We start from the raw sequence: 27,928 nt of genomic DNA on the forward strand, positions 1-27,928 counted from the left end.
AGTAAAGCAGGTCAGCCATGGAGCCGCCTCTTTCAGTTCTCCATTTTGTATGTTTTTCTTAGAGGTTAGCGCCTACTTTCCTAAGGGGTAGCTGGCAATCAGTGTAGTTACCAGTCTCACCTTTTGCATGCAAATCTACAGCTAGATTGATTTGGGCAGCTGAAAAAACGCCGAGGCTGGGTGTGTTGTATCATTTGATGTCAGAATGTAGAGACGATACGCCGCGACAGGAGTAATGTTAGCAGACTCAATCAGGGTGTATCAACCAAAACAATGTTGACAGGCGACCTGTGGACAGATATCTGCAACCACTCATTTCAAGGGTAATTACGATACATTATTCACATTTAGTTGGTTCAGTTAATGCTAAAGAAGCCGTTGTAAGGACTGCGTTAGCTTGCAGGCTAATATTAGTGTCAACGACATTAGCCTACTGCTACCTAGCATGTCAACAGTTAGCAAGAAGCTACCGCTGAGAAATCTTAAACTTGTCTTAACTTTACCAGTCTCTGCATACAGTGTGTAGTCTAATTCGCGTTGTGTGTGTTTGCTTTAATTGCAGTGGATAAGAGGTCGAGATGTGTGCATTCATGTCAATATTGTGCTAATAGCTAGCGTAGTTAGCGGTTGCTGTTCGTTATCTGTGTTTGCACTCTGTATCTTATCGCTGTCTGTCTCCTCTCCCCTCTAAAGATGGATAAAGGTGGAGTGAAGAAGATAGCATACAGAAGAGATGACCATTTAAGTAAACTGGTCTACACTGAAAGCCCCGAGGAGGGAGGTCTGTTGAGAGTAGCTCCTCACAGTGCCATGTCTGTCACCTCTCCCGCCTCTGTCGTTCTTCCATCCAGCTCTTTGATGCAGCCAGGACAGGTGCCCAACGGCCTCAACAACAGCACCCTTCCTGAGGAGCTCACCTCTGCCTCTGTCACTGCCACCGTAGGCTCCTTGATCGACAGTCCACAGCCCCGGGGATTGACCAAAGATCAGAGACCCCAGCACCAGCAGTTACTTCAGACGCAGACGACTTTTGGTCATCAAACCTTATCAGAAAATTTGTCCCAGTTGGATGCCAGTATGGCAGACATCACCCAGTCCTCCATGGATTCGCTAATTGGGGGATCAGATCCCAACTTCTTCCCTTTGAAAACGGAGGATTTCTCCTTGGATAAAGGAGAGCAGGACCCAATTGACCTTGATAATGCCTTTGAGCCCATTGGGAAAGATATGGACGTGAACCAAAAGTTGTTCAGTGACAACACTCTGGATCTGCTGCAGGACTTTGACCTCGCTGGGTCCCCTTCTGATTTTTATGTAGGGGATGATGCTTTTTTGTCTTCTCTTGCAGATGATTCTTTGCTTGGAGTGACATCCGACAGGGACATAAAACCTGCTGTAGTTGACAGCAGTAACACGACTGGGGCAGTGCCTGTTGCCCTTAATGGCAGCAGTGTGACCAGTCCAGATCTATCCAGCCCTACCATATCCACAACTACTTCACTATCCCCCACAACCACTTTGTCTGCAATGGTGAAAAAAGAAAAAGATGCAGACTTCATCCAGCTCTGCACCCCAGGTGTGGTTAAACAGGAGAAGACCCCTGGAGGACAGAGTTATTGCCAAATTAGCGGCACGGCTTCTGGAGACATGGCTGGGACTAACGCCATCTCAGTCTGTGGGGTCAGCACTTCAGGAGGACAGACCTACCACTTTGGTGTGAACACACTGAGCAGTGATACTCTGCTGAAGAATGAGCAGAAGCCAGTTTCCAGCCTCTTTCTCCCAGTAACGACCATCGGTGGGGTCTGGAACCGAGGCCAGGGTATTGGTAACAACTCATTAGTCCAGAGGGCTGGTGAGGGGTTCTCAAGTTCCCCCTCCTACCCCACCAGCTTTACCAGGTAACAACTGTCGACATCAGCTGTGTCCTATCACCCTTCATTTCAGTATGCCTGAATAACCACTATCTTTTATGTTTTAAACCAAAAATGCCTTGTTTTTATCATATATATCATCTAGAGAAATTTAGTATTCAGTGCTGAGTATACCACTGCAGCAGTGTTAGACTGCATTTTAGCAGCAGGTCTGTGGCCTTCAGAAGTCAGCCTGGTCATGAGCTGACTTGCCCACAAATACTCAAGATCCTTTGCTGAAATTCTTGTTTTTTTTAATTGGGTGTTTTTTTCTCGGTTAGTTGACTCAGAGTGTTAGTGGGGGTTTGCATCTCAGATTTGATCTTACTTGCAGAAGCCTAGCGCCCCCTTGGTGGGTATTCATAGCTTGTTTATGAGACTTTTGAGATGAGTCTTTCTTTCTTTTTTTTTTTTTTTTGTAAATGCTGCTTGTGATTTAGAAAGTTGTGTTTGAAATTCGGTTGCTGTTTTTTATTTTCACGTGATTTGACTGTTAGTTTCAGTTGTACTCGTCTTGTTTATGTCTCAACTTTGGTAGACTTTGGTTATCTGCTTTCAGATCGGACTTTGGCAACTCTGGTAAACCAGTCTTACAAAAATGGTTATCAGATGTTGGTGTCAGCCCAGATTGTTTCACTTTATGACTTCACACAAGCAGCTACTCACGTCTACCATTATCAAATAAAATGCTGGGTAATTAAAGCATTTAGTAAACTTTTATTTGTTAAACACATTACATTGACGCTATTGATCCCTGGGAGGAAAATCAGCTTCAAAAAGTAAAGAGTCAGCAAAGTAAAACGCTTACTTTTCAATACCAAGAACAGAAGTAAATGTGTTACAGGTGAAAATAATGCAGTTGTATAGAATTGGATCAGCAATCAAGAAAATATGTGAATTGCTATAGAAAGAGTCGCTGTATTGAGTTTTGACCTGCATCTTTTTCAGTCCGTAATCTTTATTTCTTCCTTGTATTTTAGTTAGTTTCTATTATTTGTGGGTTTTTAGCTAAAAAAATGTCCAAAATAAAGTTTTGCTGTTGATGGTGCTATAAGTGTGGGGCACTGATGTTTAGGTGGATGGTGTACGTCAAAGTAGCATGACTGCAGTTTTATTATAGTTCCTGCTTCCTGCTTTTTTTTTTTTTTTTTTTTTTTTTGCAGCGATAAGAGATGGTCTATTTTTATACCCACAGTGAGACTGTGAGGAAGTTCTTTATTTCTGCAATTTATTTTAAGCCTTTTTTATTTATCTCTAAATACATAAAAAAAATCATATTACAACCATATTACAATATGGCACAAATCACAGTTTATCACTCCAGTGTTTGTATTTAAATAAAAATACAGATATGACAAATAACAATATGATATGTAACATTTTCAATGGGTTTTGTTTCTCTGTTTCCTTATTCTGTAGAATTGGTGACTCATGCAATTAGATGTTTTTTGTTTGACTTGTTTTGGTTCAGCATGGTTTAACCTCTAAGATAGTTAACCTACTAATCCTGCTTTGTGAGGCAGACTGATGGTCGCCACAGGACGTGGCTGCACCAGAAGCAGTAAGTGCTGAGATCTAAAGGAAGATGTGCTGTTAAAGGGTCGGGGAATTCCACTTATATTCGAATCAGACAGGCCATCCTTTTGTTTTCCTTGACAAGAGTGTCAGTATGAGTCTCTATAGCTTGTTTCTCTTCCACTCTGTGATCAACTGTTTTCTGATTTGTTGTTTTTATGTCCTAATCCCACTATCTCTTTTGCTTTCTATTATAAGAGTAAGGTTTCCCAGTCAGGGAGTTCAATGAGTCATTTTTGATAGCTCTTCCAGCTGTTTTGTGCTAAAATAAACCTGAGGAGGGAAGTCATTCAACAGTAAGGATCATGGTCTAAACTGATTATTTGAGCCCGTAATGTAATATTCAAATTATTTCTGTGTAAGGAGAAGTGAGGTGGGGAGGAAAGACTCCTTCTGTTCCTATGATTTATTTCCAGTGAGCTTGTATTCTGGCTAATAGGAATCACAGTGTTTGCAGTGCTCATGGCCCTACAAAGCATATTTTGTTTTGTAGTTACTTTGCTGCCCTGCAGATATTTTATGATTTCAGCTCCGAGGCTGACATGCGAACAGAGGTGTGTCAGAGAGTCTAACTGTCTACTTTATTTGCATCTCTTTTACATTCACGCCTGTTTGATTCAGTATCTGATATGGGAGGGATCAGCTTAAAAGTTGGTACACACAAATGCGTCCTGTCAACCGATGTGGTTGTGTTTGTATTGTGCAAATGATGCATGGTGCCATCTCCACAGCTGTCACACTGCTTGGTGAGCAGGAACAGATGGGTTCAGACATGAGATACACCTCAGCTTCATTTCACTTGAGCCTCTAATCGTCCTGTCTTTGTGAGCAGTAAAGGTGTGTTTAGGCATGGGATTATGCCTGTCCGTGTGGTGTGAGGCGAAATGATTTTGTGTGCACCTCTGGCTGTTTGATGACTGTCTTATTAGTGTCTAAGTCTATGTGTATGAGTCATTTTTGTGTGGTGTTTGTTTGACTCTGGTTGTGTTACATTTACTGGCTTGAAATGAACTGAGCACTGGGCTGTGTTTTGATTGTGTGGTCACCAGGCAGTTTCCATTAGGTAGAAAACTTCTCACGCTGCAATGCCACTGCTGCTTCCTTCTAAAATTGTGGCTCAGAGGGCATTGCGTGACACTGAGTGACCGACCTGAAATAGCACATTTTATAAATAGCACACACAGTAGATTTTTGCTGGGTTTCTCTGTGCAGGACTCTTAACATGAGTCCATTGTCCATTAGTTTCAAACGTCCGCTGTGAATTCCGTGCATCACGTTGTATTATAGTATGATGAACTGACTCATAGATAACCAGTTTGCAGTTAATCAAGAATGCGTCACTTTAAGAAATGTGGAGCTTTGTTTATTTTGGGAAATACACACCCTCATCATGTCATGACTAGTTTTAACCACCAGACATGATGGATCGAGGGAACTGGTATAAATATATTCCTTCAGTAGATAATAATCCACCTTAGTTTGTCTGAGTGCCTCTTCAGCCTTTTTTGAAACCTTAAAAATGGAGATGTAGGGGAAAGGACTGTCTTGAATACAGCTTTGAGTGTTTAAAGCTTTATTCATAATAATCTGCAGATATTTGAAGTTTTGGTGGAAGAAGGATGAAATGGAGAGCGATGCTGATGAACCTACAGTAGCATGCAGTTAACCACAGTTGGAAACCTTATGCCTTGTTAACATGCAAGATGCAAAGATAACTAAAGACACTGGCATGATTGTGAGATTGTTCTGTGCAAATTCTGGGCATAGGTTTGCAGACCGTTTTCTACTTGTTGCAGCTGTCTATACTTTTACCACGGGACAGTGTCACAGACAGCTGGTCTGTGGGATAGTTGTCTTCATGTTCATGTGGTTATTGGTAGTTTAGCTTAGCTCTCATCTCAGAAAATCAGAGTCAAGTCAGAAAAGAGCATTTGTTTTGCTCGATAGCGTATTGTAGAGCACTCATTAGCAGTACTTGGTGTACAGCAAATTTCTGTTTAGTTTTTCTTTTTTTTGCACAAATAAAACGTGGTTGGTGTTCAGTGTATGGCTTATTTTGTAAGCCACAAATGCACAACAGCGGTAGTACATATTACAAGTTCTATAGTTTTACTTAGAGCTGGGCGATAGAACGATAACAATATGTATTGCAAAATAACTTTTTCTCGATAGAAAAGTTAAACTATTGCGATAGGCCTCACCGCTCTTAAAAAAAAAAAAGAACAGCTAATCCAAATTAAGTAGCGCAGAGCCGAACCAATCACAGCCGCAATGTCACGTGACTTGTTATGTACAGCACAAGCGCCAAGCCGCATATGTGTATTTGTTTGGGAAGCAGCCAGCTGGCGTGCCACCCGGGTAATGGAGGAAATGAGTGTGCCGACTAGAGAAAAATCAACCGAGAGCGTGACCGAAGGTTACCGAAGAGAAAACCGATGATGGTTCCAATGCCGGAGAGATTGTCGAACGGAAGAGCCATAGAAGTTCCGTAGTGTGAAGGTATTTCGGCTATTTCAAGTCTGACAAAAAACAGTAGCGCGCACTGTAAATTGTGCCGAAAGCAAGTCTGGAAATACAATAAAGTTGCCTTTTGTGTAGTTTGCAATATTTGCCTTTTATTTATCTAAAAAAGTCTCATGTTCCTTAAGTTCATCTACCCTGTTGAACTTATTATGGGAAATAAATATTTAAATCAAAACAAGCTGCTGATTATTTCACATTCTACTTGTGAGCAACGGCACATTTAAATCTTACAAATATAGTTATTTGGCTTATATCGTGATATATATTGTTATCGCCTGAAATGAAAAAAAAAAACATATCGTGATATGAAAAAATCTTATATCGCCCAGCTCTAGTTTTACTGCTTTTCTACTACTTTACTATTGCTTTCATTTTTGCCAGCGTTGATACCAAAGTTGGGGTTGGTGGGACCGCTCCAACTTCACAAGTAGGAAGTCCGATTTGAGGGGGCGTTCCAGCTGAAAAGTACGACAGGAAACTCAGGATTTCAGACTTCCCTTCAGATGGAACACAGCATTATTATACAAAGAACAGGATTGTAGTAAAAGAGAATGTTAAAAATGATGGAAACTGTCCACTGCAGTCACTTTTCTTAATTTGTTTGTCACTTCTCCCTGTATCAGTTGAACTTTCCTCACATGTTCAGAAGAACTTCTTAACCAAGCAGGATTTATCCTTTGTGCAGCATCATCCCCGTTGGGCTGTGTGCTGCTTTTTTTTTTTTTTTTAATAGGACTACACAGAAGCACATCTGTGTAGAGTTGCATAACCAGTCCTTCACTCTGCATAGCCAAATACCATAAATACCACTTAAGCTGTTACTTATAGTCTTCTGGTCATTTTCCAAACTTGTGCCGCAGTGGTTTCTTGAGATTTACTTTTTGCGGGGTATATCTCAGTGAGTTTTGAAGTTATTCTAGAGCTTAAAGAACATTCAGACACAGGATCTTTTTAACACAGGTACTTAAAGACATTTGGGATTGTCATTGTTAATCCATCTTTGGTTTTAGAGTAGGCAGTCATCAATTTGAGTAATGGTATCTTCTGTGCTGACACACATGGCAATGGAGGAGAGAAAATGGTGAAAAAGGCTCTCAGACTGCACTGAAGCTAAACAACGGCACATAATTTAAACTATCTTAAAATAATAATGTAAATATTTTGTATTTAATTAGTTTTCCCCTTTGGCTTATTGGGATCTCAGGGGTTTTCATTGGGTTGGTGTGCTGCTCCCACTAAGGCAAATACACTGGACTAAAGATAATTAATATTTTTGTTAACCAAAACAACAGACGCATCATTAAAATATTGATTTGTACTTTGTGCTTTGACATTATCTTGTCATGGTTGTAGGATAAAGATGAGCTCTAGTTTTTGTAGCATAATCATATTGTCTATCATTATGTTGTTGTTGGTGCATGCTGCAGATTAGTATTTGAAGATTTGTGCATTTATTCGAGGAACTTTGTTTGCAGGCGTAATGAAACTGATTCACTGAATAGAGCCGTTGTCACTTAGAGTTGTCTTGTGTAGCTTCAGCATCTGCTTTTCACTTTATGTGTGCATTTGGATGATTTATGAGTTAGGTTTTCACACACATAAAAGGCCTTAAGCACTTTGAATCACCTTGTTGTTGAATTGTGCTATACAAATAAACTTGCCTTGCCTTGCCTTGCCTTAAATTCAAGTTTCCGCTCAAGCAATTCCTTTAGCTCAGTTTTTCTGTTTATGAAGTAGATTCTCTGGAAAGTTAAAGCAAATATTTTCGTAATGGATGCCTCGTTTAATTTTTTTTTTTGGCCAAAAAAAAGCCACACTTTACTTTCCTGGAGCAGCCATGGGGATTGGCTGCATTTTTCTGCTTGATATTCTAGTGGAGTCTGAGATTTTCTTTCAAACAAGTGATTTGAGAACACATTTGGTGCATTAACTAATTATAAATAAATAATTTGTTACAGAGTAACAAATGTGTTGTTATAGTAACAACAAATGTCTTGTTACTGCAACCCAAACATTTGTTACAAAGTCACAAATGTTTGGGTTGCAGGGTTAACCACCTGACTGATGACGCTGCACAGGCAGCATTTAGTGAATCTGACCTTCTGACTCCAAGCTCGTGTGCAGTCAAGATGGGGCCGAATGAAGCAGTGCCTGGACAAGACGGTGATCTCACTAACGTGGTAACTCTCCAGAGAATTTCACATGTGGGAATACTGAGTCTACTGTGGAAACTGACTATGACTCACAGCTGAATGAAACTCGGGAGAGTAAATCTCTTGAAAATATTTTGATTCAACCCAGGTGCTGCTTTGAAGGAGCTTCTTCTCTTCCACAGAAAATTTCTTTAATGTTTTATCATGCATTAAAAAGAAACAAACAGCTAAAGCATCTATGTGAACATTTTAGGCAGTGCTCTTCCGATCAAAATGTTGGTATGATTCATGCCCTCAGGGCTGTGTATCATGACAGCTACAGTGTTTATAAGACACTGCAGAGACCTGTTCAGCTAGTGAGATCCTTATCAAACCTTTGCAGCAGTGGTGGGCCTCAATCTGAAGTTAGAAAGTGTGTTTAAGTTGTATTGGTGAACTAAAACTGGTGTCGTGAGTGCCAGCTGTGGTATCAAAGCTGGTTTGATACTTGAGTTATTTGTGGTCAGTCATTCATTTATATATAACTGTGTGTATTTAAATAAAACCTATTTGTAAGCCTATACTAACCTTTGTGCCTTAACTCTGTGTTTAGAAAGTAATCTTTGGTCAGAGTCCCAGTTCACTGCACAGTCTTGCCGCGGCACACCCCTCTCCTCGCTTAGCCGTCCTCTACCTCTCGCTCCCTCTTTCTCCCTCTGTCCCCTGCTTTTACTTCCTGCAGTCAAGGGCAGAGACCATGACCGTCAGCAGAAGCTTTCAGCTGCTGTGTATCGCTTCTGCTTGTGTGTGTGTGTGTGTGTGTGCGTGAAATGTGTTTCTGTTGACTATGTGTATTATTCATGAATGTGTAGGTGCGCGCATGTATGTGTGCATGTGGGTGTGTCATGAGCACCGAGGCAGGAAGGTAGAGCACAGCCGTGAAGCTCTCACTCCTCTGACCTACTTTCTCTCCCGCCTCCCCACATCTGGCGCCGAGTGAATGCACCAGATCAAATGCCAGCCATTCCAGTCTCTTTCACGTTATTACTGCATTCCCCTGTAACCACAGTGCTGCTTTTTCTATATTTACTCTTTGTTGAGTTTTGATGCTGAATAGGCTTACAGAAATTCCCCATATTGAGGATAAGAGGATACAGCTAGGTTAACTCTCATTATGTGTGGTTTTTTTTTTGTTGTTGTTGTTGTTTTTTTTCCTTTCAGTGAAGTTGTTGAGTCAGCAAGTCAAACTTTTGGGAATGGGATCCTCCCACATCCAGTAATACCCAGTTAAAGGTATTACAGTATCCAATTCATTTTGCAGCCAGGAAGTTACCTCCCACCTACACGTACGAACAGCTTCTATTATGGAAACTTATATGGAAATTTGGATCCTAGGGGGTTGTTCTTCCTATGCTTAGCAGCGAGTTGAGTCTAATTTCCTCTTCTGGTGCTCGAAGCCAAGCAGTAGTTGCTGCTTTGGGCTACAAACTGCCACTGTTATTGAAACAGATTTAGCACGAAGAGGAAGACAGTGGCCCTTTGTGGACAGTGACACAGAGGGACAATCCAGAGTGCCTGTATGATGAAACAAAGCAACAGCCATGAAAAAAACTTGATGTAGATGTAAAACCGAAATAGTATGCTTTTTCACGTGTTCACTGTGCCTTGACAGCGTGCCTCATGAGTAAAGACGTAGCACCAGTATGTATAAAGACATACTGTTATTATTAGACACCATACATCATAGATAATTTTAGAAACGTCTAGCCCAGAAAGAAAAAAAAAAATCCTGCCACTCACTCATAAAACCTCTTTAATTGTTCTGCATATGAGAACGATTCGGAGTGCACAAACCAGTTCTCCTATATATTTCAGTGGTGTACTTCCTTATACACTTCTACCGGCTCATCTCCAAACATCTGATGAAGATGAGATGTTTGTGGGATGATGTTAATCCATATTTGTAGCTGCAATTGCCAGTAAAATAAACCAACCATCACAATCCAGTAAAATGATTGGTCATAATCTTTTCAGTGCGATGACTCATTTGCAGTGGTTGGTTATAAAGTAGGTCAAGTAGTTTGAGAAAAATATGTGTAAGAAAAGCTTCAAATGATTTATCATCTGCAAAAGAAGAATAACTGCATTTAAGAAAAATGCTTGAAGGCTGATAATCTGAATGGGCAGACAGTGGAGTATAGAGAGTAGGGGGTTGCCAAGTTCCTTGTGATGCACGCAGCTTAAAGGGGATTATGAATTGTTAAGCAGGGCATTGGGACACCTGCGTTAGCAAAAGTGTGTTGCCTGCTTAACGCCCAGGCTCATTGATTGCGCTCCTAAGCAGCTAACTTTCTCAGCGCTGCTCGTGTTGAAGGCGAGCCCCCACTCAGGGTGTCTCTGCCTTTGTTCTGCGTCTGAGCTCTGACCGAGAGTACACTCAGAGGGAATGCAAGAACTTCCTGTTGATTGTGAGCACGCACTTCAGCAGATGGTTTCAGAAAGAGGAAATTCGGTCTCCCCACATTGCCTTGCAGCTTTGAGTGGTTTGCATCTGACAATCCACAAAGACAGATTCGCAGCTCATATTATGGTGAAGTTCAGTTTCATCAGCTGATTTCACAATGAGATTTTGAGAATGTCATACACAGCCGCAACTTCTCTTCAGGGTTACTTCTCATTGTTGTCGTTGTTGCAAGTGTTTACCAGCAGCAGTAATTGGATTTGAGCCAGTAGTCCAAAGCCTTCTAGTAAAGCTGCTCTGCTGACACAATCTCAGTGGACTAGTCAAGGACAAACCCTCTGACATCATCATCATCAGTCTGGACTCATTAGCAGCCACTGCCCATCGTGCAGGCCACTACACTCTCATTTGGGGGCTTCGTGGTCTTATTTTATTTTTACCCATCATGCAGTACGATCCAGAGGCCTTATAAGTGATCCAAAATGCTGTGGCACAAACCTCAAACATAGACCCGAATCATGAAACATTATCTTCAGTGACAAGTACAACAGCGAACTGTGCAGCAGATGGTATTTCCCCACACAGCCATGACCTCTCAGATCTATAGGCCTCAGTAAAGCTGTAGTTCAGCCTGTGTGGAGGACTGGTGATGTTTTAAAGGCAGAGAGCAGAAAATATTGATTTGATTTTTAGCTTGATATGAAAAAAAAACTGTATATAGCATTGTTCTTCAAAGCATCCTGGCTTTATATTTGGTTCTTTATATTTTTCTACAGTATAGTGTCTTGGTATAGCCACAGTGAAGCATTGTGTTAAACTCTAAAGCTTGGAACAGGCCGTAAATATAATAGCAACGTATTATCACCTAATAACTTTGTTACAGGACACATTTTGGCAAACCGTAGCTTCTTAACACATCCAGCAGTGGTGAAACAATAGCATTGTTATTTGGAGGCATTCTTCTGAATATTCACATACATATTTATACATCTGTTAAGAGTTTCTGCTTATTGTTTTTGTTTATTCTTTGTGCTTAGGTTAGAGCTTTTGTTGAAAACAGCCACAAGCTGTTATTACTGAAAAGTGCTAAAAGTTAAACTTTTAAACAATGCACTGGAAAAGGCAGAATGAGTAAAACATTTTGGAAATTGTTGAGGATTAACAATCATTTTCACATTTGATTCAGTGGTAATGTGAAAATATTGTTTACTTAACTAGGGTCACCTTAACTTTGGTAGGCTATGAGTTGTGCTCTGGGTATAAAGTGTAAAAAGATGTGTGGTCATTGCAGGATGAATTTTGGGGTTTACAATGCGCACTTGAATGCATCATGAAGTCACATTTTCTTTTTATTACATGGTTGGCAAACTGATCTTGTTGTTAAAGTAGAGATGGTGCAACCGTCCCTCTCAGGTGTATAAATATAAACCAAAGTTCAGTGAGGTTAAAACCAGTCAAGGTCAAGGACATACCCCAAACTTGGCTTGTTTGTGTCTGTTTGGAAGAACAGCAGAGAGGCCAAAGTGAGCAGCACTAGAAAATAACATAACTTTCTGTTGCTCACTTTGGGATCCCAAATAAATGCAAAGGTTATTCCACGTCAGTCATCAAGTCCCTCAAATCCAACCATTTAGGACTGAGTTGAGAAAAATTCCAGTGGAGCAATCCACCTTAATAGGATTTCTGCAAAATTTCAGGTCCCACTGTTAATCGAAACTAATTAAAAAGATTATTTGCAAAGTTTGTTTTGGAAGCAGAGCAGTGTAGTTTTTGCATCCTGACAGTACATCAAGAAGTTATGGTTGAGAAGACATGATGTGTCCTGGATGTTGTTACAGGACTTTATTGCAAAGAGAGAACTTGCTAATGCCACCTTCAGATCCCGTCTTAAAAATTAAGTACAGTTTTATCGTTTTCATATGAATAAAGACGGTTTGTAGCAGCCAGATGTTGCTAATCAAATGTACTTGTCAAGTGTGACAATCCCTATAAAAGCAGACCTTCAGGCAGTTTGCTGATAAGGAACATTCAGGTGTGCATTAACACAGTGAAACCATATTCACAAGAGTGGAAATCCCTGCAAATTCAGCACATGGTCAGATGGCGCAATGCTCAAAGAAACTGCAAAAAACCCAAGAGCTACCATTTTCTTTAGCCATCTAGAGCCATTTGACATATTAAAAGTGGAAGTTCATGACAGTAAAATTCTAAAAAGACTGAACATGCATGGCTTGTTTGGGAGGGTTTCAGGAGAAAACTCCTCTTGACAAATGACATGGCTGCACAGCTTAGGTTCACAAAGATGCATCTCGCAAACCATAAGACTTCTGGAGCAGTGTCCTTTGGACCGATCAGACCAAAGTGGAGATGTTTGGTAATATGCAATGTCAAATATGGAAATAGGCCGACACATCGTATTAGCACTAACACCTCATTCCTGCTGTCAAGAGTTACTTTAATTAAAATGTTGAAACATTTTGGATCCTCAGTATTTTGGACCCTTGATCTGGAAAGCAGTGAATATCAGAATTTATTAAAGTCTTCAGGTGCTACATAAATGTGACTATTATAAATATTTGTATTGGCAGATTAAAAGGAAACATCATCACAACAATACAAATGTATTGCTGCTACGTAAATGGTAATCATGTTATCCAAAATATAAAAAACTTTATGCAACTATTTTAGTGTCCAAAATGTATATGAATAAAAATCAAAGACAAATACACTAATAACATGAGAGGGATTACGTGATACTGTACAAACAAGTGAAAAATGCAAAGCTTTTTGCAAAGTGGAGCTCCTTTCAGTAATAAACAAACAAGGTCCAGTGCAAACCGTAAAAGGTCAATTCCTAGTCATCTGACAGCAGTTTGGCGTGTAAGGCAGTATTTGAAGAATAACAGGATAATAGTGCCATCTCTAGTACCCTTCAACCAAGGTGTGATGCCTTTTATTTAAAGCATAACTGAGCAGAGCTAGTTTTTCTTGTGAATACTTATAAAGACGGAGGGATGAGGGAGACTCTGCTCTCTGTCATCACACACACTGAGCTAAAATACGGGCATGTAGTTTTAATATTTATTTTAAAGTGCAGCCCACATCAGCCTTAAATCAGTTAAAAAGAATAAACATCTCTAAGCTTAGTAGTCACTTCTTTGGTGTAACTTTGATGGAGAGAGTGGGAACATACTGCAAAACCATTACCCCACTGTTTGGTTTGTTGAATGTGGATTTGCTGGTAATTTCTTGTTTCCCTTTTCAACTGTTGCAAATGAATGATTAATTGTTTCTTATTTATACAAGTAATGCACCTACTTAGGCTGGGATGCATTGTTTTTTTTAAGCTGGGATGATAAATCTGGTTTTCAGGGCTTAAAAAACAGTTGTTATTGCACCATGCCCATTTATCACAATGTTCTTTCTGCGTAGTAGGGCTGGGCGATATGACCCAAAATTCATATCTCGATATTTTTTACCTGGACGGCGATATAAGATATATATCTCGATATTTTTTTTAAAGCCATAAAGTAAGAACAAAAAGAGAGTTCTTAGTCAAAGCTGTGTCCCAGATGTCACACAGGCACTTTTATTAACATAGAGCATAGATGTACATAAAATTTACTCAAAAATAAATTATGAGCATTTATTAAATAATAATGCTCCATAAATAAAAGAAAACAATGTTGTTTTTGTGCATAACAAAAAGCTCACAATTGGGCAGTCAAAATGTAAACTAAAAGACGCTGAGCATAGTAACAAAGACAGATTTCACAGCTGCTCTGTTCCCAACTTCTACTGCGTGACTGACAGCATTGAGTTTGAAATCCTCTTCATAACCACGTCTCTTAACAGGTGCCATTTATGGTCCTTATACACAGTAGGGTAATATTACGTTGAAGCACAGTACGTATCACTCCGCGAGGCTCCTCGGTAGCCGTAATGCTCCGACAATCCATCAAGCGGTGCAGCACCGTAGCTTACCAAAGTCGTACTAAAACATTTTTTGACAGATTGCTGAGCGCTGTGTACCACATAAAATCGGTTCGTGGCCATCAAGCACAACCAGAATTCATACATAAGGCGCGCTGTCAACTTTTGAGAAAATGAAAGGATTTTAGGCTGTGCAGCCCCTCTGGGCTGCATGTCGTTAGCGTGGTTAGCTCGTTAGCGTGGTTAGCTAGCTAACACGTTGACGGCGTCCAGCCCCACGCACAGGGCGATACGCAGTAACTCGTTAACGGCGATTTGCTGTGTCCATCTTGTCGCTTCCTGCAGGTGAAACGATGGGGGAGGAGGGGGGGGGGTTGTGTTCAGTGAAGGAGGGGCGAGGCCAAGTAATGTTGCGTAAAGACAAAAGTGAATGAAAGAGAGGCAAACTTGCGGCTCCACAAGTATAGTTATAACGTAACATAGACTATATCGATATAAAGGATATTGTCACATCTTATATCTCGTATAAAAATATATCGATATTTTTTTAAAAACTCGATATATCGCCCAGCTCTACTACGTAGTCTACCTCAAACATTTTGAAATCCTGCTCGTGTTACTCTTAAAAACATTTGTTTTTAAGTTCAAAATAATCATAAATGCCGGTTTCCTGGCTTACTCGTGAATTTAGTGGCTGTGTTCACTCTTTTAAAGCTGCGTTCACTGCTCACAGCCGACCAGAAGGGAGTTGTTTAGGTAACACTCCACTTTGCGGCATTAGGCTCTCCTAATTAAAACAAGATTTGGAAGTAAACACTGGTTTGAGTTTGAAGTGTAAGAAAACAGTGCGGTGAAAGACGGAGAAAATGAAAGCTCGGAAACGATTACACAGTTGTACGGATTATAGAAAACTGACATGTATTGACCACAGTGTGTTGTCAGGGGAGCTTAGCTTTCACAGATCTCGTGCTTCTTTGGTTTTCTTGCCTTTCTTTTATAACCAGATTTATGAATGCTTGTGGACGTGATGCTTTGATGTTTTACTCAGGTTTTCCGGTCCATTGAAAGTGCATGAATGCCTGCTTTCATCTTAATACCCTCATGTTGTATAACAAAAAGTGAACGTGAGTCCTCCGCCAATAACCTCAATAATTGTTTTGTTGTGTGTAGTGATGGTGTTCAGGAGAAACTGTTGTCAAATACAATAGTTTTCATTGCAGCAGCAGACGTGTAAACATATGGTTATTGCACATCTGAGGCTGGATATCCTCTCAGTGTGGGCGTTGTCATTGCTGTGGCCATTGGGTTAGAAAAGTTCATGAATGCATCAAAGTCCTCTAGTGGCAGTTTTGAGCAAGTGCATTCTTAACCAGTGTTGACCGGGTCTGGAAATGTTTGCAGTTCAATCACAGGAAGAAGGGCTGTTTGATGAAAACCACTGGATTTAGGATGTGACCGCAGATGTTGAGATAATTTAGGTTTTAAGGGCTGGGACTTTAAAGTTTTCTTCACTCAAGACGCTGAGATCAAACCAGAGTTTACAAAACTAGTCACTAGAGTGTATATATATGTAAATTGTTTTTTATTTGCTTCAAAGCTTCAGCACAGAGTTATAAATATGAACTACAGCTCAATTCTGGATAGGACAAGGCTGCATAAATAGCACTCTGTAAACACGCGGTTTGTGAATTTTACATGAATTTGATTGTGTTTTGCAGCTGTTTGATTTGAATCAATTTAAACACTTTTGACATGCAGTAAAATTACATTAGCAAGATGTCACTGTGTGTGAAATTGTGTTTTATTAAAAAATAAATAAATAAATAAATAAATAATGCTGCTTCATCCAATTCTATCTCCAGGCAGGAAGGGAGCACTGCTACATCCTCCACACAAGGAAAGAGCGGGACTCATAAAATCTGCCTGGTGTGCTCTGATGAGGCTTCGGGCTGCCACTACGGCGTTCTCACCTGCGGCAGCTGCAAAGTCTTCTTCAAGAGAGCAGTAGAAGGTGCAACACCCTAAAATATCATCATTTGTGTATTTATTGCTTCCAGTTACACAGTAATTACTAGTGTTTGCCTCTCATGTTAGCTCAAATACAGGGGTTATAATGTTAAAGTTGATGCCTTAATGTTTTAAAAGACCATGAAACACCTTATTAGATTTAGCCTGCAGTGTTTGTCTTAACATTTAAGGTAAATAACACATGGATCTTCTCTTCTGTGTGCTGCAGGGCAACATAATTACCTGTGTGCAGGGAGGAATGACTGCATAATAGACAAAATCAGGAGGAAGAACTGCCCAGCCTGCCGATTCCGAAAGTGTCTGATGGCAGGCATGAATCTGGAAGGTATGCAGCACCCGCATGGATATTTCAGATGCTTTGAGTTGTTTTATTTGCACCTGTTCACCCCTGTTATGTCCCCCGAAGCTCGCAAATTAAAGAAGAATCGGTTAAAGGGCGTCCAGCAGAGCAACACACCAGAGGTTACACCTTCACCGCCAGTTGAGACCCGCTCCCTCGTACCCAAGTGCATGCCTCAGCTCGTTCCAACAATGTTATCCCTGCTGAAAGCGATAGAGCCAGACACCATCTACGCTGGCTACGACAGCACCCTGCCCGACAACTCCACCCGCCTCATGACCACCCTCAACAGGCTTGGAGGCCGACAGGTCATCTCTGCCGTCAAGTGGGCCAAGGCTCTGCCAGGTTAGTGGTGCTTGGTGGGGAATTTGTAAAGTATAAATAGTAAAGACAGGTGATAAGTTGAAGGGTCTTAGCAAGGTGTCGTCACCAACGCCTTGAGGCGACTGTTGTGATTTGGCGCTATACAAATAAAACTGAATTGAAGCAGGACAGCATCACGTCTCTGTAATGCTACTCGGGGGATAGATCATCGTTTCTCCCAAAGATATTCCATTTTTGGGTGTTTCGATGATGGTGGTAAAGAGTCTGCCATGTTTGACATGTTGCTACAAAACCTCCCACTGGTGTTCAATCGTAAGTGATGGCAATCTTGGAGGTTAATTACGGTGAAAAGACAAACACTTAGAAGAACATGTTATTGATTTGTGCCCACTAAGGGAACAAATGGAACCAAACCACGACAGCAAAAATGCCCCCAACAACTAAACAGAACCAGGAAATCCCAGAACTGTAGGAGTCAAGCATTTAGGTTTGTTCTGTAGGGCTGGCCTCTTTGCTCGACGGTCTGATTGTCACCCTGTGGGATCCCACAGAGGAGGTTAAGGGTTAGGGTAGAGGTTAGGATAGTGCGATCCACCCTCCATTAAAGTACAGCGAGTGGCCCACATACACCAAATCAGTATGCAACAAATGAGAGAGAAACACGCACATCTACGAGTTTGTTTCTCACTTCAGCATGAAGAGATGTCTATACATCAACATTTCATTTTAGTCTAATTAGTTGAAATAAGTAGATTTATGCTGAACATCATATTAATGGTATTTTAATGCATGAAAGGGAAAATGAGCTAAAATGGCCTTGATTGGCGAGCTATCATCAGTCACTTTGACCATCTGCACAACCCTACTGTGCCCTTCTCTTGGCGTGCACCACACGTACACTCGCCCACCTTCAGAGAATATAGTGACAGATGACTCATCTGACCTTATCACTTTTTCCACATCTCTGCGAACTGTTGTCTTTGTGGTTTTTTTGTACTGCCAAATTCTCAAATGTAGATTCTTCTTTGTAACGACGACTTCATGTTCTGCAACTCCATGTAGTTTATTTCAGTGTAGTTTTCAAAAGACCTGTTTTTAATGACAGTTCCATTATGTCCTTTTATTAACATTTCAAGCTATGTTATGAGGAGAAGCTTCTTTGTTTTTTTTACATGCTAATGCAGAACTATCATGTTTGTGGTATTAACCACAGGTTCACTGGTTGCTATTGTCTTTCTGAAGCAAATGTCACTCTGGGTGTTTTCCATGCTAAGCATAGTCTTGTGTGTTCACCAACAGTGATCCCTCTTTAAAGTCTGTACAAACAGTTGTTTAGCATTTTACTTGTAAACCACAGACCACCTCTGGAAAATGAATATAATTATATTATATCGTGACTGCTTTGAAAACCAGTTGAGGTATTTCCACGTCCTTCCCCTCAGGTTTCAGGAACCTGCACCTGGATGACCAGATGACTCTGCTGCAGTACTCCTGGCTCTTCCTCATGACTTTTAGTTTGGGCTGGAGGTCTTACCAGCAGTGCAACGGCAACATGCTCTGCTTTGCGCCAGACCTCGTCATCAATGAGTAAGTATTGCTAAGCATTCTAAATCGTCTGATACCTAAAGGACGACTAGACCGATGTATATTTAAAATAAGTGAAATAATGTGTCACTGCTGTCGGGATTGTTAAAGTAAAAACATAGATGACCAGGTGACTCAAGCACAAACATCTGCTTGTTGAAGTGAATCAGAGCAGCTCTCTGCTGTGTGTCCCATCTACCAACATTCAAACTGTGTCTGCCTGCTCTTACTAGTAATCTGTGTCTGATCCTTCTCATAGAATCTGAGAGCAGTGAGCCGTTGTCAGAGCTATCATGCTTAGGGCTATAATAGGCCTTTTGCTTTTCATTTTTCTCCCCCTAATCAGAAGCTTAAAATTAGCATGATCATAATTAATATCTGACGAGGGTGTGTTTTCTATTGTTAGTCAGCTCCAAACAAACTTCATTTGCTGCCTGTCTTTTGTCATAATTTGCCAAAAATAATCTCTTTCAAACATTCGTTTGTTGTCCCGCTATTCATCTACCCAAACAGTACTGGAGGCAAAATCGTGCTGCTTCCCAATAAATGAGGATAACTCAGTATCAGATGTTATTTAGTTTCTTTTTCTTTCTTTTTCTTTTTTTACCCAGAAGGCCTCTCTCTGCTGACTGTTTAACTGCACCAGTTACACAGACCTAGAGATCTGGTAACCAACAGTAGTAAAGGGGGGAAAAAAAAGAAGCATATTCATAAACCAGTGAGGAATTGGTCACTGGAAGTTGCTGGCAATTCAATTCAATTCAATTCAATTCAATTTTATTTATATAGCGCCAAATCACAACAAATGTCGCCTCAAGGCGCTTCATAGATACAGAGAAAAGCCCAACAATCATATGACCCCCTATGAGCAAGCACTTTGGCGACAGTGGGAAGGAAAAACTCCCTTTTAACAGGAAGAAACCTCCGGCAGAACCAGGCTCAGGGAGGGGCGGCCATCTGCTGCGACCGGTTGGGGTGAGAGAAGGAAGACAGGATAAAAGACATGCTGTGGAAGAGAGACAGAGATTAATAACAGATACGATTCAATACAGAGAGGTCTGTTAACACATAGTGAGTGAGAAAGGTGACTGGAAAGGAAAAACTCAATGCATTATGGGAATCCCCCGGCAGCCTACATCTATTGCAGCATAACTAAGGGAGGATTCAGGGTCACCTGGTCCAGCCCTAACTATATGCTTTAGCAAAAAGGAAAGTTTTAAGCCTAATCTTAAAAGTAGAGATAGTGTCTGTCTCCCGAATCCAAACTGGAAGCTGGTTCCACAGAAGAGGGGCCTGAAAACTGAAGGCTCTCCCTCCCATTCTACTTTTAAATACTCTAGGAACAACAAGTAGGCCTGCAGAGCGAGAGCGAAGTGCTCTAATAGGGTGATATGGTACTACAAGGTCATTAAGATAAGATGGGGCCTGATTTTATATATATATGGCCTGGCAGCCATCAGGTGAAGGAGATATATAGCACTGCACTAAAAGCCACGATTTGATTGCCACAGTCACCTGTAGTTTGTATGAAAGATGCAGATTTGTCCGTAACCAGAGCTCCAATATATACAAATGGCTCAATATAAATATCCAAGTATATTACACAAGCCCCTACTACTTAGCTAATAGTTGGCTTTTGTTTGCACACAAGTTGGAATCTACCATGCAAACTGCTGGCGACTGCTTTCAGCCAGAACAATCACAAGGAGGTTTTTGGTGCAGCACCCTCTTTGCAACAAATTTCACCTAGCTACCAACTGTGAACAAGCACTCACCAACTATAGTCGGGTGATACAATTTTTTCCTTTACAACTTGAAGCCTTAACTGTCCAGCTGAATACCTTCATCATCAGATGCCATCATGGCTCCTCTCTGACAGTCACCGTCTAGTCCTTGCCATACAGCCAGGTGGGGGAGCATGCTAACTTAGACATCCAAGCCCGTTGGGGTTAATGCTTGTTTTTATGCTCACCATGGCCCCTGTAACATGGCGGTTATGCCGCTAGCACGTTGGTGTGTTGTGAGACTTTCTGGGACTGTAAAGTCTTTGCTTCTGGTTCCTATACCGGCGCTGATGTGGCGTTATCTTCTGAGTGCGGGCACGTATGATTCGGGAGAGTGCTGTGGTAGCTTCCTTCACCTTGACAGCAGACATAAATAGAAGCGACTGCGTGATGACGTTGCAGTGGCGTGCGAAGCATCAAATGTGGGGGGAATACTGGTGCCTTAAGCTTTGCACATGAGGATCAGTTGTTTGCTTCATGGGCTAACCCCATGTTGGCAAGCTTGTTACTAAACAGTGGCTCTCTCACCGGATTATGTAGGTTAACTAGCATAGGACTGCAGCTACCTGTGTGTCATTGTGCTCATTCCTTTAGGGGAATGACACCTCCTGGGCTCTGTATATACAAGATGAAATTGTATTGAAGTTAATCATTGCAGGGATTTATAGGTTTAGTGTCACTGTACTCCACTGTGAGCCGTCTTACCTTGAGATAAGAGAGAGTAGCAGAGATAAAGAGAGGCTCATCTTGAATGATGGGTGATATTGAACTATCCTCATTTTATAGGTAATGCTGTTAGAGCATTCACCATAAACATCAATCATGTTATCAGAGAACCGAGGTTAAAGGACCAGTAACTTCAAGTTTGTTTGTCAGCGACATGTCGCAAACGTTGCCCAGGTGTATTTCACAAAGCTTGGTGTAGAGGCAGCACATGTGTTCGAGAAGACACTGCACAGGAGGATCACTTATCAACTGGAAGTTAGGACGCTAGCCTTAGCAGAGATTACCCCTTTAAAATACCTTCCTTAGAATAATATCTAATAGAAGCAGATAGTTTATTCTATATCCTATTTTTGAGGTTTTCATGTTTTGGTGTAACTCACAATATAAACTGATCACTGTAATGATCTGTACTAAATGGAATACATCATGACCATGGACATAAAATGTACAGAAATATTACAGGTAGCACAACAGGAGAAATATTCTGAAATGTCTCTGTCTGAACCCACCAGGGAGAGGATGAAGCTGCCCTACATGACCGACCAGTTTGAGCAGATGCTGAAAATTTGCAGCGAGTTTGTTCGGCTGCAGGTTTCCCACGATGAGTACCTGTGCATGAAGGTCCTGCTGCTGCTCAGCACAGGTCAGACTTCCACCTGAGAGCAGCTGAACCTGTGTTACAAAAGTCATTATCTCAATCCAATACTATAGACAATGTTGATGGATGCACAAGGCACATCTCAGCACTTTCTCAGTTAAACTAATACGTAGTTTTGTTTGAGTACAGAAGTTTACAAAACTGCATTGTGGTGTGTGTGATCATTTAGTGCTGCAGAATTAAAGGTGCCAGACTACATTTAATACTTAAACACATTTATATAGTCTACAGAGCTAGATCTCTGCCTTGTAGACTATTTGGATAGTCATTAGGTGCTGTTTGTGTCCTTCACAGCATGGATGTTTTAAGTAGTTAATGGTGTTTAAAATGCCCTTCCATGATTGCGGTTTAAACCTGGAAGTGTGATGGCTGTAGCGTGAGACACGGGCAGTAAAAGTGAGGCACACTCCCCTGATTTTATTTCCAAGATGGTGACATTGAATGTCCTCCTCTCCCACAGTGCCAAAGGACGGCCTGAAGAGCCAAGCAGTGTTTGATGAGATTCGCATGTCGTATATCAAGGAGCTAGGAAAAGCCATTGTGAAGCGTGAGGAGAACTCCAGCCAGAACTGGCAGCGATTCTATCAGCTCACCAAGTTGCTGGATTCCATGCATGAGGTACAAAGACTGAGCACATGATCCCAAAACCTATCAGTGCTAGCAAGTCGTTATTGACCATCTGCAGTCCCTAAATCCTTAAACAATGGTCTGTTATCTGTGACTAATCAGATTAATCATTTTAAAGTGCAGAGAGATTTGAGGGAGACTTGTTTCAGTGATACAAAACAGAAAAGTACAGATTTGATAGTACTTCCTAAAGTGCAGCAAAATTGATCAGAAACTATCTGTGGAGGGTTTGCTCAGTTGCTTAATGTCGACAATTAAGAGAGTGTGATATATCAAAGACACTCACTGAGGTTCATAATAAACTAGAAACACCCTTTTGTGGGGAACAAACTGGAACTAACCCCCAGTGCAGATGGACCACCACTTACAGAAAAGATAGGAGAAAATAAACTTTAGACAGTATTACGAACAGTGTCTGGCTTTTGACTCTCAGCTGGAAACTGTGCATAAAAAGCCAGCAGCCCGAGCCGATCACATCGCCCGTCACTTGTCAGTGATCACCTGCTCTGGCACCTCTGCTAACACGATGCCAGAAGTTAACGAAAGACTCAGAAACCAAATATCCAATCTAGGAGGAACTCAACCTACTTTATGAGATTGCTGAATGTGAACCAGAATGTGTGAAAGGGATATGGCTTTAGAAGCAAGGAGTAAGCTAGTGGAGGGCTAACATATATGCACAAAGATTAAAGTGTAAAAATGAACTCCTTTGTCTGAGAATGCAATCAAGACCTTAAAGAAATTCAGACTACAAAAAGGCTCATTTAATACTCAAAGTGAAACTGGTGAATCCACCATCAAAGCTACATATTGCTGGTGCAGTTTGTTTTGTAGGTTTGCATGTAGCATTGTCAGCCAGTGTAGGGTACTGTGCACAAGTCTTGATCCATCCCTCATTTCTTTATGTTTTGCTTAAAAGAAGATGGACTTTTTTGTAATTTCTAAATTGGTCTTGAGCAGTAACACTACAGGCTTTTCAAAGGTTTTTATATTTTTGTTTTTTGGACATTGGCTGCTTTTTCACTCACTTTCACTCCTTGTACAACTTTCAGAGGAAAGTTAAGAATGTCACTTAACACGGACCTGTGAAACGTGGAATGAATCCGTGTTGTCTACAAATAACACATTTTAAATTGTGGGTTTTTTTTTTAGGCAGTTTGTTACTAGCAGCCTGCTCCAAAAACACACAATTTGTTCCCATTTCTTTACTTAAAAGATGTCAAACATAACACAAAACAGTATTAATTGTAAAATAATATTTTATTAATAATAGTAACATAGTATTTTTGTACCAAAGAGCTGTTAGCTGAAATGTTTGCCATAATATTTTAAGGTGGATAAGTGGAAGACAAAAAACATGTGGTCCTAGTCCTAAAGTAAAGTATGTACAGTCAATCAGTGGTATCTGACACTCATGTCCTTAAGAAATAGGCCACCTGTAAAATATGCTGGACACTTTAAGCTAGTGTTGTTGATGGGATAATAAAAGGCAGAAAAGTATGGTCAGATTTTGATCACGCTACTATCTGGAAAGCATCAGATTGGCACCAGTTTTCAGTCTAATCTAAAAACACACTGCCACTGTAGTAAAAGCATAAAAGATGGTGGTCCATTGTGTTTTTCTACTAGGCATGGATTGGCCTCCCCACAAAGTGGATCAGCGTTATTAAAGCAGGGAGGGATTGTCTTGACAGAGAACAGAACACAAGAAAGAGTTCAGGCTGTATTTCTGTGTATGTTAATTGAATTAAATGAGAGCAGCAGCTGTACTGTAACTTTGACTTAAATGTTTTCAAGCCAGGTTTGTTGCTCGCTGGAAATATTTGTATATCTGATGGACTGTTTAAAATGCCACTCATAGTTTTAAACCATTACTCAGGAAACACTTGCATGTGTTTTATGTTAATCACGTTCTGATGTCTCCTCCTCTTGCGTTCTCTCCAGATGGTCGGCGGTCTGCTGAGTTTCTGCTTCTACACCTTTGTGAATAAATCCCTGAGCGTGGAGTTCCCAGAGATGCTGGCAGAGATCATCAGCAACCAGTTACCAAAATTCAAGGCTGGGAGCGTCAAACCTCTGCTCTTCCACCAGAGATGACTCACCCCTGTGACAGACACAATGCCTTAAAAAAAAAAAAAAGAAAAAAGAAAAAAAGTCCCACCGCATAATCTCACCTCACCACCCTTCCCAACCGGACTCACCCACCCTTACCCCAACCCCCAGAAGACTTGAGGATCCCAGGCGCGGATGATGTATTTTGGGAGCACGTATGCAACTCTTGTGTAGTGGCTCACGGGTCTGATGGGAGAGGGCGGAGATGTTTGTGTAGAAACGGCAAGCACAAGAGGTTTGGTTTTGTTGAACAGTGTAGGATGTAGTGTGTAACAATGATTAGGAATTGTTTGTAAGATAAAAGATAATCACAGAAGAACTAGACTAACATCAACATCATCTCAGGTTTCTTACCTTCAAATTCAGAACGTTATCTAAAATAGATTGAACAAATATCTATGTACAGGTTCTGATAGTATTTTCTACATTTTCAAATTATGACAGTTTCTACAATTACCCAGGTTGATGTTACCCAAGAGGGTAGCGAAGCTTAACATGCTTGTCGGTAGGCTTTTAGACTGTATGTTCCACTTTTAGTTTTTATAGGAGGCTGTAACAAAATGTTTTATCAGTCACATGGGGGGAGAGTGTGTTTTCTAGTCATTTAAAAAGCGTATTTAGTGGCTTTTCTTTTTTTTTGGTTTTGCTAATTAACTTTGGAAAATATGAAACAAATCTATGGGACTGTTAAGAGACATCCATCGTTCTAAGGATTATTTCTTTCACAAGCTGACCTCTTCCAGGTTTACACACGTCTTTTATTATAAAAGGGAAAAAAACATGTGCCTTTTTTGCTTCAATGATTACTTAGCCATTTTTCTTCCGACCGTACTCTTTATCCCGTCATGGTCTACCTTCATCGTATGTTGATTGTACTTTTTATACTTCTTTCGAGTTTTCCTTTTTGATTTTCCAGTGGCTGTATTTTATCTTTAGAAGTGGCAGCTCAGTCCATCGCTCACTTGTAGAAATGATCCTTATTGTTAAACAACGCTCAGAGCCTGCTTCCTCCTGCACACACACACACACACATACACGGGAGTCTTTATGTGCGATTTCAGCACTTTGTACTCTGTTTAAGGCTTTAAAAGGCTGTGAAGAAAGACTGTTTAAATTGTCTTTCCTGTTTGACTTTAGATGGAAAGTAGAGCTGCTTTTTTAGGAAGTAGCCCATTGTGTGCTTCGTTTTAGTCCGCGCTCCTTCACCGGTAGTCTAACAGTTGGATGGATATCTGCGTCTACCAATCACAAGAGAGAGGGCTTATTCTTATTGTGTTTGCAAGTTTATGTCATTTTTGATTAATCAGGAAATTTCTGTGGTTTTTAACGTGGCTCAAAGTGGAAGGAGAAACACCTGTCTTTCACTTTTTAAGCTCTTTTTACAAAGTGTGTTTGGTAAAGATGATGATGTGATACATACAGTATATCTCTTCTCTCAATGAGCTTCTGCTTTGGATTTTTTTTTTTTTTTTAATTAAAAGCTCATGTATTATTGTATTCATTAAAGGAATAGCTGGACATTTTGTGGGAATACAGCTATCCCGCTGTCATATCTGTACAGTGAATGTGAAGCTGGAGTTTAAAGCTGGTTTGGTATTTCTGGCTTTTTTTTAAATTAGTTTTTTGTATAAATTAAACAAACACAATCTAACTGGTATTAATGAGGTTTTAAAGGTCCTGGCAGTCTTATTGTTTTTAAATAAAACCATGCCAGATGTTCCCCTCTCTACACTCTTTCTGTGCCGGCAGCTTCATATTCATTGCAGGGATATGAGACATTTTACAGAATACTGGTCAAAATGTCAGAGTATTCCTTTGAGAACGAACCGTCTGTACGATAGACGGCTTGTGTATCGAGCAGTTCGGCTCAGGCATCGTCCCCTCCCTAGACAACGTGTCCAGCGTCTGCTTGTGTTTTTCGTATGTGTTGCATGTTTGTTTGTTTGCCATTGTGGACGAGTCCCGGCATTTTAAAAAAACAGTCACCTCATAGAGTCCCGTCACAGTCCGAGTGTAGCGTTGCTGCTTTGGGGAAGCAGGCAAAATGGATCCTTTTTATTCTCTGGGAACTGTTTCAGTGCCAAACTCCTGTTTTGTCTGTTTTCAGTGATGCTGAAAGTCGGTCAGTATTGTATGAGAAGCGGAAATGAGCCCAAACTTTGAAGCTTATAAATTTGTCTTAAATAGAGGGGGGGAGTCCTGAGTTATCTGCACTTCAGGACACTGGATTGTTGTAAGAGATAACTGAGTTTTATATGTAACACAGATGTATAAACACACGTGTGCGTTTGTGGGGTCTAAGTGGGAATTTTCACCAGTGTTTCCTAACCCCTTTTTTTTATGTTTTACATGAATGTGACCCTTAAAAGAGGAATTCGTTTATTTCACTTGTGTATTTAAATATGGAAAAACGTAAAATTGTCGAGTGGCCGATCTATCCCCCACGACAAGTCTAAAAAAAACCTTTTTCCCCCATTCTCAGGTTATTTAAACTGTCTGATTCACACAGCATTTAGCTGTCTGTACTCCGTTTTGACACTAAAAACCAAAAACAAGTTTGGATTCCCCAGATGTCTCTTTTGGTGTTTATTTTTCGTTTTATGTTTATTCCTTTCTCCCCCACCAACAAAGATAAAAAATTTAATATATGAGAATAATTTAATGACTCTGCTGCCACCAGCATCACTGTCACTGAGGCTCAGACAACAGATGCTTATCATTTTTCTGAGAGGTTTGTTTCAGATATTTGGAAATCATCTTGGGTTACTTTCACATTCAGTGTAGCCAAGTCTCTACTGCTGCTGCTCTTCATTTAAACAGGTATATATACACACACAGATATATATCTATATATCTATATATATAGTATATATATATATATATATATATATATATATATATATATGTATATATATATATATTACATATATATATATATACATATATATACATATATATATATATACATATATATATATATATATACATATACATATACATATATATATATATATGTATATGTATATGTATATATATATATATATATGTATATATATATATATGTATATATATATGTATATATATATATGTATATATATATATATATATATATATATATATATATATATATATATATATATATATATATATATATATATATATATATATATATATATATATATATAGAAAGAGAGAGATAAAATCGCAC

General features: G+C 40.2%; 1 protein-coding gene across 1 annotated transcript; it reads left to right on the top strand.

Moving 5' to 3' along the window:
* On the top strand, positions 1-27,221 carry nr3c1 (nuclear receptor subfamily 3, group C, member 1 (glucocorticoid receptor)). The gene is made up of 9 exons (XM_085170886.1): positions 1-323; positions 694-1,901; positions 16,400-16,548; positions 16,774-16,890; positions 16,972-17,250; positions 18,672-18,816; positions 21,836-21,966; positions 22,442-22,599; positions 24,553-27,221. Exons 2-9 carry the CDS (start codon positions 694-696, stop codon positions 24,703-24,705), a joined length of 2,340 nt encoding a protein of 779 aa, XP_085027012.1. The 5' UTR covers positions 1-323; the 3' UTR covers positions 24,706-27,221.
* Positions 27,222-27,928: the final 707 nt, after the last annotated feature.

The sequence above is a fragment of the Neolamprologus multifasciatus genome, chromosome 2, assembly GCF_963576455.1.
Source record: "Neolamprologus multifasciatus chromosome 2, fNeoMul1.2, whole genome shotgun sequence".
In the NCBI taxonomy this organism is placed as follows: domain Eukaryota; kingdom Metazoa; phylum Chordata; class Actinopteri; order Cichliformes; family Cichlidae; genus Neolamprologus; species Neolamprologus multifasciatus.